At 49.7% G+C, this 8,989-nt stretch overlaps 1 protein-coding gene across 2 annotated transcripts; it reads left to right on the forward strand.

Moving 5' to 3' along the window:
* The first annotated feature begins 1,818 nt into the window (after positions 1 to 1,818).
* SNCB (synuclein beta) lies at positions 1,819 to 8,680 on the forward strand. Of its 2 annotated transcripts, XM_027867224.1 has the most exons (6): positions 1,819 to 2,130; positions 3,129 to 3,260; positions 5,558 to 5,599; positions 5,831 to 5,949; positions 7,025 to 7,114; positions 7,985 to 8,680. In XM_027867224.1, the coding sequence occupies exons 2-6, from the start codon at positions 3,140 to 3,142 to the stop codon at positions 8,015 to 8,017; spliced, it is 405 nt and encodes a 134-aa protein (XP_027723025.1). In that variant the 5' UTR covers positions 1,819 to 2,130; positions 3,129 to 3,139; the 3' UTR covers positions 8,018 to 8,680. The 2 variants fall into 2 exon arrangements, with proteins under 2 accessions (XP_027723025.1, XP_027723024.1); XM_027867223.1 differs by lacking the exon at positions 7,985 to 8,680 and having other exon boundaries at positions 7,025 to 7,555.
* The last annotated feature ends 309 nt before the right edge of the window (positions 8,681 to 8,989 follow it).

Below are 8,989 nucleotides of genomic sequence, written 5' to 3' on the forward strand. Positions count from 1 at the left end.
ACACAGTGAAAAAAACAACACTGAATTTGGAGTCAGAAGACCCGGGTTAAAATCCTGGCTCTGCTCTGTATTTACTACCGATGTGACCTTGAACAAATTAATTTACCTCTCTGGGCCTCAGTTGCCTCATCTGTAAAATGAGGGGGTTGGACTAGATGGTCCCCAAGATCTCTTCCAAGTTGGTCTATAATTCTAGTAGTATCATTTCAAACAGGGAAACTGAGGCTCAGAAAGATGAAGTGACTTGCTGAAGGCTACACTGCTAATGTCTTGACTTGAATACACATCTTCTTACTTTAAGTCAAGGCTAGAAGAAGAATAGCTTCCATTTAATTTTCTTTACAGCACTCCTGTAATGTGAGTAGTACAAATATTACTACTGAAGAGGAAACTGAGCCTCAGAGAGGTAAGGGGACTTAGCAAAGTTTACACAGTCAAGTCAATAAGCATTTTCTTTCTTCTTCTTTTTTAATACTATTTTATTTTTTCTGATTACATGTAAAGATAATTTTCAACATTCATTTTTTGAAAGATTTTGAGTTCCAAATTTTTCTCCTTCCCCTCCTTGTAGGCTACAATCCACTGGTCTACACCATAAGTGGTAAAAAGTGATGGGGTGCTTGTACTCGGACCTCAACTCCAAAACCCTAGCCTCAAAACACTATCCTTGACAGTTTCCTCTCCAGCTCAAAGACTCTATCTCTGGCAATAACTCTGGAGTGGGCCCAGTGAGGCACCCTATCTCACTATCTCTCCCTGTTACAAGAACAAGCTGACCCCTGTGGAATTGCCCTTATGTGAATGAGACTATCTTGTATCAACAAAACTATCATGTACTGATTCCCACAGTTATTGTATACTATCCAGAGGTCAAGTTAGAGACATCAACTACCAAAACTATCTTATTACAGGCATAACAGAATAAAAATATACCCTGACACCCCTTAGGAACCCTCTCCCCCGGGGTTTCCGGTAGTGAATGATGCCTGTGACCAAGATTGTATGTTATCACCTAATTGGCATACTTGCTACATGATCCATCACTTTTCCTACATAAGCTTTAGCATCATTCTTGTTAGGTTGCAAGTTTCATAAACAGCTCTACGTGCCATATCAGTGTTATAATAAACCTTTGCCAATTTGACTTAAAGAATGCTTGAGTCCATAAATTCATTCCAGACAACCCTGTCCTGTGCTTTGGTCCTTGGGGGGGTCCCTGAACTTCTCAAACTGCATCGGAAAGTGTGCCTTATTTGGCATCAGAGGATGTCTGTTCAATTCCTGTGGGACCTCAGGCAAGATTCTTTACCCATTCAGTCACTTCATTTGTAAAATAAGGGAATTCAAATACATGATCCCTCCCAGGAGTAAGTTCTATGATCTCTAGTATGAAATCAGTGGTGGGGAAGCTTTAATTGTAACTGGTAAGATATGGCTTTGAATGCTAATTCTATAGCTTTGCTGCCTGTATGACCTTGCGCAAATCCTTTAACCTTTACGGGCCTCAGTTTCCTCCTTCTGAAGAATAAAGAAGTTGGACTGGCTGTTCTCTAAGCCCTTTTCCAGTTTCCAGGTCTACGATCCTATTTTTAGCTCTAGCCCCCTTTCCAGCTCTAATAATCCATAGAGATACACATATTTTGACTCTGAAGTAGGAGCGCAGGCCCTCTGACCTGGCCCCGCCCTGTGCAAGCTGTCACGAAGCAGGAGGCGAGCCGCGCCCCGCCCCTCTCACCACCCATTCCCCTCCCCTCTCCAAAGCAGGGCTTGCTCTGGCCGCCAGGGGGGAGCCGAGAGCTCATAGCTGCCGCAGCGGCCGGGAGAGGAGCTGGAAACTGGTAGCAGACACTGGGGAGGAAGAATCGGGAGACAAACAGAACCAGGGAGAGCGCTCGGAAGGCCGGGGGCAAGCTGTCACCTCCGAATCGGGCCGCGCTGCTCTCCATGGCTCAGCCCTCCTGCAAGTCCGGAGAGATCTGAGTGCCCCCTGCACCCCTGCTCCAGCTCCGGCCCTTCCCGCAGAGACCTCGCCGCGCCTCCATCCACCAACCACCGCCGCATCCCTCCCTCTCTCCATCCATCCATCCATCCATCCACCCATCCATCCCCAGCCCGGTCGGCCGGGCCCAGGTGAGGCAGTCATGCGCCCCGAGAAGGGCTACAGAAAAAGCTGCGGGAGGAGTGGGGGGGGGCATGCCAGGGCTGTTGGGGAGCTGGAGAGGGTTGGGGAGAAAAGGTGCCCTGGGGCTTGGGAGGAGGGAGAGCACAGGTCGGCGGGGCCGAGGGAGGGCGGGGGAGGGGGAGGGGGAGGGGAAGGGGATAGAGTCTGTTGTAAAAGGAAGGGATTTGGGGTTAGAGGAGAACGGAGTGCTGGGATGCGGGGAGTGGGGGGGGGGGGGGGAAGCAGGGGTCCCCCGGGGGGGGGGGGAGGGAGGGACATAGAGCTCCGGGCTGCAGATCTGGATGAGAACAAGGTATCGTGCGGTGCAAGGGAATTGGGGATGAGGGAAAGGTATTGGAGAAGACAGGGCCTGGGGTCTGAAGGTGGAAGAAGAAGGGGAACAGGGCCCTAGATCTGGGGGCGGGATTGAGCTCCCTGGGAGAGGTGGAGAGGAAGGAGTATAGGGTACAGGGGCTTTGGGGAAAAGTGAGGAATAGGTTAAGCTTGAAAGGCATCTTGGTAGAAGTAAAGCCTGCAGCCCCCAACCTCATTTCTCTTCTCTGATTTTCTAACCCCCACCTAATGGCATGGTTGCGTGTGTGCCTGCGCGTGTGACTTCGTGTGTCCCTATGTGACTGAGCATGCGTCAGCGCGCGTCTATGGGTCAATGTGTGTGGCCCCCCAGTTGGTACTGTGGCTCTGACTCCACTAAAGCCCTCATAAAGGAGTCCTCAGCCCCTCCCAATTTCCTGGGCTTCAAGGACACTGGGACTTTGGCCCACTGTGAATGGAAAGGGATAGGAGCCTCCCCAGAGAACTGGATTGAAGAAAGTAGGGTCCTCAGAGGGGAGGCATTGTGAAGGGAGGCAAAGAGGAAAGGGAATGACTTCCCCTCCTCCACTTTTGGGATTTCCCCCAGGATACCTTACTCTGGCGTCAACAGGTCATCTTTGTACTGCCCCCACAGATTCCAGCAAGATGGACATGTTCATGAAGGGCCTGTCCATGGCCAAGGAGGGCGTGGTAGCTGCTGCAGAGAAGACCAAACAGGGGGTCACAGAGGCTGCAGAAAAGACCAAGGAGGGTGTCCTCTATGTTGGTGAGAGCTGCCCCCTTGCACTCCAAAGACCTGGTCTGATCTAGGCAGACTAGTCAGGCTTTATCCAGGAGACCATCTCAACAGAGCAGTGGGGATTGGAGTATGAAAGTCATGGGTGGAGGATGGGTCAGTGAGAGGGGTCAAGAGGGAGTGACATGAAAAGTCAAGAGGTAGTGAACAAGAGTCAGTGGGTTAACAGAGATTAGAACAATGAGTTAACAGAAGGAATCACTATGGGAGGGATCAGGGTTCAGGTGTTGGAGTGGGGAGAGTATTAGAAGCAGTCAAAGGTGGTGTGGAATGAGCTCTGGGCATGGACACAGAAAAACTTAGCTGGGTGACTTTAAATCATGTTCTAGGATTTTCAGGAATCGTCTCTGAGCTTCATTTTCCTTATCTTTAAAATAGGGATAATAATATGTGTGTTACCTACCTCACAGAGGTGTTGGAAGAAAGTCTTTTGTAAACCTTTTAGAAATGTGCCTAATCATTATTATAATGATGGGTTAGTGGTGGTAGCCTGGGGTCCAATAGGGATTCAGTAGGTGATGCTATGTATTTTTGTCTCCCCCATCTCCTGTTCACTTCTCTATCTAACTCTTCATGCTGTCCTCTGGTTGCTGAGGAATCTCCCCATTTCATCTCATCATCATGCTCCTTAGTCAGCATGATATTGGTACCAGATCTAAGGCTCTGAAAAAAAGGTCACTTGGATTTCTAGACTTAAGAGAAACTAAGAGGAATCCCTAATGGGAAAGGGGGGCAATGGAAAGAGCATCTATTAGCCAAGAGAATGGGGGTCTGGGAAGCTTGGACTTAGAGGAGCTGGATTTGAAGCTTGACTCTTCCATTTTATAGCTGTGTGACCTTGAGCAAGTCACTTTCCTTCTCTGTGCCTCAGTTCTTCATTTGTAAAATGAAGGAATTGGATTAGATAATCTTTAATGTTCCTTATAAGTCTAACTCAATGAATCTAAAGTGCTGCTCTCAGAGCCTAGCACAGTGCCTGGAATAATAGACACTTTATAAATGCTTGTTGATTCATGCCTGGGTGAGCAATGGAGCTTCTATCATTCCTCTTCCAGCCCTTAAGCTAAAACCTAAAACCTTCTAAAACCTCTGTTTTTGTCTCAGAAGGTACAAAATCTTTTCCTGCTTGGTACTCAACTACCCCTTTGCTGTCTAGTGAAAACTGCTGTCTTTCATAATTCTCTGTCAAACTGGGGAACAACTCATATATTTCTTGTATATTCATTATGTATCTTTTTCTCAGACCCTCTTCAAAGGCTGGTTTTCTGACCTCTCTACAATTTACATTACCTTTGACTTTGTCTTGTTCCTTCCTGCTCTTATCTCCTTCTAACTCTCCCTGAAGTATTCTCTGTCCACCTCTCTTGAGTTAAGGACCTCTTTCCCCCACAGCCTGGGACATGCTATTCCTTTGATAACATTTCCTTTTCAAGAGCTACAATATTTGTGTTCTTGTTAACAAAAGCCCCCTTAAAACTCCAAAATACTTAACACACTAACTAGTGATGCCCAGAGCCTCAGGTCCTATTCACTTTTGTGGGAAGGGAAATTTTATCATAGGACAGAATCAGTGAGTGAAATGAGGGTCCATGTGAGTTGTTGGTGGCTAGAGAGACCTTCTCCTCTGCCTCAGGGCCACCAGGCAACAGCAGCAGGGATAGCAAGGACCAGACTGGCCTTCTCAAGGGCTGTGGCTGCCTATCCTAGTCCATGTAGGCTTTCTCCTGAAAAAAAAAAAAAAGCCCATCTGGATTCCCTTGGCATCCTGGATTTGCCTTGGTCTTGAGGAAGCTCTCCCAGGTCCAACTCAAGAATACCAGACTCCTCTCTCAGTCTCTTTCCTCTTCTCTCCTCCTCCTCTCTCTCTGTCTCTGTCTCTGACTCTGTCTCTCTCTCTCTCTCTCTGTCTCTCTCTCTCACACACACACACACACACACACACACACACACACACACACACACACAAGGGAGGACTCCCTGACTCGGGCAGATTTTGGGGCCAGATTGGTCTGGTGGGTAGGGGACAGAGGTAGTTACTGGTTGAATTTTCTGCTGCCTTCCCCTCATCATAAGATGAGATAAGGACCTTAGAAATAAAATAGTTCAAGCCCTTTATGGTACAAAGGGACAAAATGAGGCCAGAGAGAGGAAGTGACTCTAAGGGACTGTACTTGAACTCAGGTTTTCTGATTCTAGGGCCACTATGCTCTTTTCATTCCATTGTACTACGGGGCACTCTCTGATCCCAGACTTTTCTTTTTCTCTAGGAAACAAGACCCGGGAGGGGGTGGTACAAGGCGTCACATCAGGTAGCATACCCCTCCTCTCTTCCCCTGCCCTTGCCCCAGATGGTACCCCGGGAAGCCTGGGGTGTGCCCTAGGATAGCACGATATCCCGGGAGGCGGGAGGGTCACTGAACACGCAGTCCTGCGGGAGGGAGTCCTGGGTCGGCTGTCTGAGTTGGGGCAGGGAGAGACCTACGCTCCCGGCCCTGGCCACAGGGGGGCGATGCACTGATCCCCTTGCGGAAACCTTCCAGTGGCCGAGAAGACCAAGGAGCAAGCGTCCCAGCTAGGAGGCGCGGTGTTCTCTGGGGCTGGGAACATCGCGGCTGCCACGGGCCTGGTGAAGAAAGAGGAGTTCCCCACCGACCTGAAGGTGAGCGCCCCCTGGAGGATCTGCGAGGGATTTGGGAGAACTTGACCCCGCCCAGCCCCACCCGGCTCCACCCCACTTCAGACACGCCCTGGCAGCATCTAGTGGCCTCTGCGTTTGCATAAGAGCATGTCTGTGCTGTAGCAAACTGCATGCAAGCATGCATCTCCATATCAGTGTGGCTTGTGTTTGTACATCTGTGTTTGTACAGATGTGACCTGAAGGGAGCAGAGTCAAGGTCTAATCCGGTCAGTTTCTTATGCCCTCTGCCAAAAGGGTATAAATCACATGTAATTGGAGAAGACACTATTTACCAACCCAGTGCATTGCTACATGTGTGCGTGGTCCTTGAGAATTCCTCTGTGCATTCCACAGGTGTCCTCTTGGGTGTATATAGGTACCCTTAAAAACATGCTTGCAATTGCCCTGTGTTCATAAAACTTGTCACCTAGGTATATAAAGCATAGGAATATTAAAGCCCTCAGTTGTGCTTGCTATACGTGTGACTGCATACATGCCTGTGTGCTGTAGGTATTAGTCTTGTCCATTCAGGTTGCATTATGTACCCCCATGATATCTGTGGATTCGTCTGTGTATCTTTATGCATTTGAGCCACATATGTGCCCTGTGGGGGAGCAATGGTCAACAGACACACTTTTGTCTGTTGGTATTTGCCTGGGTCTGGGTGGCAGCTGGGAAGGGGGAGGGGGGAGAGTCTTGGATCTCACCCTTCAGCGGCTGCCTCCCAGCTTATCCCAGAATAGCAGCAGCTGAAGGAACCAGGACACAGGGGGGTGGGGGGGGGAGCAGTGCAAAGCAGGGGGCTCATGGCAGGGCAGATGAAGGGACAGTCTCTAAGAGGAGATGCCCCCAACCCTCACACTCATCCTTTTTCTCTCCCTTATGGGTTTGGGTTAGGAGAGGGAGAGTTGTACAAGGGAAGAAGTGGGAGAAATACCCAGTCTGGTCCTTGTTTTTCTCACATTTCCTACTCTCTTTCTTGGGTCAGTCTGTCTGTCTTGAGAGGGTACTGAGGACTGAGGACCCTCCCTCAGTGCTCCCCTGTTTCTTCTTCTAGCCAGAAGAAGTGGGCCAGGAGGTTGGGGAAGAGCCAATGGCTGAGCCACTGCTGGATACTGAAGGAGAGAGTTATGAAGAGCCCCCCCAGGTAAACTCAGCACTGGAAGTAGGCACTGAAGTCAGTCCAGGAGAATAACAAGCCTTTGGATTCTCAGGGCCAGGCCTGCCAGACTCAGACCTCCCTATCCTTAGAAAGCCAGGCTAAAGAGGAGAATGGAGTTCCTGGCAGAGCTGAGGCCTCCAGTGTTCTTTGTCCTCTTCCAGAAAAGGACATGGGGGACCATGCTGACCCTAATTTATGCCTCAGCTTTCTGCTTACTTACTGCAGCATATTTGTATGCAAGCATGTATCTCTGTATCAGTGTGGCTTAATGTTTGTACATCTGTGTTTGCATAGATGTGACCTTAGGTGGGGAGGGGTCATAGAATCACAGAAAGTCAGACCTGAAAGGGGCTGTGAAGAACGTAGAATGAAGAATGCTGGAGTGAAAAGGGACTTTAGATGTCACCTAGCCCAGGGGTTCCTAACCTAAGGTTCATGAACTTTTAAAAAATTTGATAATTATTTATCAGTATACTTGTTTTCCTTTGTAACCCTATATATGTTATTCTATGCATTTAAAAACATTTTTCTGAGAAGGGGTTTCTGGGCTTCACCAGATTGCCAAAGACATGGAGAAAGTTAAGAACCGCAGATCTAGTCTGAGCTCCTTCTTTTACAGAAGAGAATATTAAAAGCCCTAGTAGGGCTTGGCCAAGATCAACAAAAGTTAGTAGCAGTGCTAAGACTAAAATTCAGCTTTCATGACTGCCTTATAGGGAGGGGAGGGAGGTTTCCTCAGGGAGAGAAGCCCTGAACAGGGGGCAAAGAATGGGGTTCTTCCAATGCTATGGCTCTGGATCTAAAATGTATTTTGGTTCCTTTCCATATCTTTCCCCACCCCAACTTACCCCACAGGAGGAGTACCAGGAGTATGAACCAGAAGCATAAAGGGCAGGACTCCGGCCCTCCCACCAGCAGCACAATAACCGGCCCCCTGACCCCCAGAGCCAGGGCTAACCCCTACTCCCATTCACCCTCAACATAAGATCTTCCTGACCCAAGCTCCTCTCCCCTTCCCAGAACTCTGTGTTTGGTGTCTGTCCCTCCCTCCCTCCTGGGGGCAGTGGGCCGGGTGGAGAGCCTGGGAGCCTCCCAGTTCTCCTCCCCCAGCCACCCCCTCTCCCAGGGTGGGATACAGCATGGCCCATATGTTTTTAAACAAAGTTAGGCAAAATCAATCCTGGCCTAGGCTAAGACTGAGTTACTTCCTGCCTGGCTGGGGGCTCCCTGGGTGAGCCTGGGTCCCCTATACTTCCTCCCTACAATTGGGCTCCTGGGGCTCCCCAGGGTAGCCTAGAACCCCTCCAGGACCTAAGAACTTGTATTTTTAACCCAAAGCAGGAGCCAGGCCATGTATTTCCATCCCCTACCTCCAGTTCCTCTGTCCCCTGCCCTCCCTTTGAAAATTTCACTGGAGTCACCCCCAACCTGACCCGGCCCGGGAGGTGTGTGTTGTGACTGTGGCATGGAGACATCCTTCCCCTCCTGTGTGTGTGTCATGGGGCTGCCCCCCATCCTGGGACTCCCCAGTGTGTCCATGAATAAAGCCAATTGTCTGTACCCACCCCTGTGCTGGCCTCAGCCCCTTCCAGAACACCTGCAGGCCCACTCTGGTCAAGCCTGGGTTCTTGGCTCCTGACCTGGGTCTCTGGATATAACTCTGGGACCTGATCTTGGTCCTGGTCCTAATCCCTGATCCTTGTTTGGGACTCTGGTTCTGGCCTGGTGAGCTATTTCTGGTTTCAGTCCATGTTCCATGGCCCCTGGATACACATGGAGCCCTAAGACAGGACTCTGGGTGACTTCCTTTCTATGCTTAGACTGAGAGTTGCTTTCATCTCTCTACCTGCCCCCCCACCC

Source organism: Vombatus ursinus, unplaced genomic scaffold (genome assembly GCF_900497805.2).
Source record: "Vombatus ursinus unplaced genomic scaffold, bare-nosed wombat genome assembly UNPS02014785.1, whole genome shotgun sequence".
In the NCBI taxonomy this organism is placed as follows: domain Eukaryota; kingdom Metazoa; phylum Chordata; class Mammalia; order Diprotodontia; family Vombatidae; genus Vombatus; species Vombatus ursinus.

Coding starts and splice junctions, on each gene's coding strand:
- SNCB (XM_027867223.1), top strand. CDS start 3,140: ATGGACATGTTCATGAAGGGCCTGTCCATGGCCAAGGAGGGCGTGGTA. Junction 3,261..5,557: donor GGAGGGTGTCCTCTATGTTG/GTGAGAGCTGCC, acceptor CTTTTTCTCTAG/GAAACAAGACCCGGGAGGGG. Junction 5,950..7,024: donor AGTTCCCCACCGACCTGAAG/GTGAGCGCCCCC, acceptor TTCTTCTTCTAG/CCAGAAGAAGTGGGCCAGGA.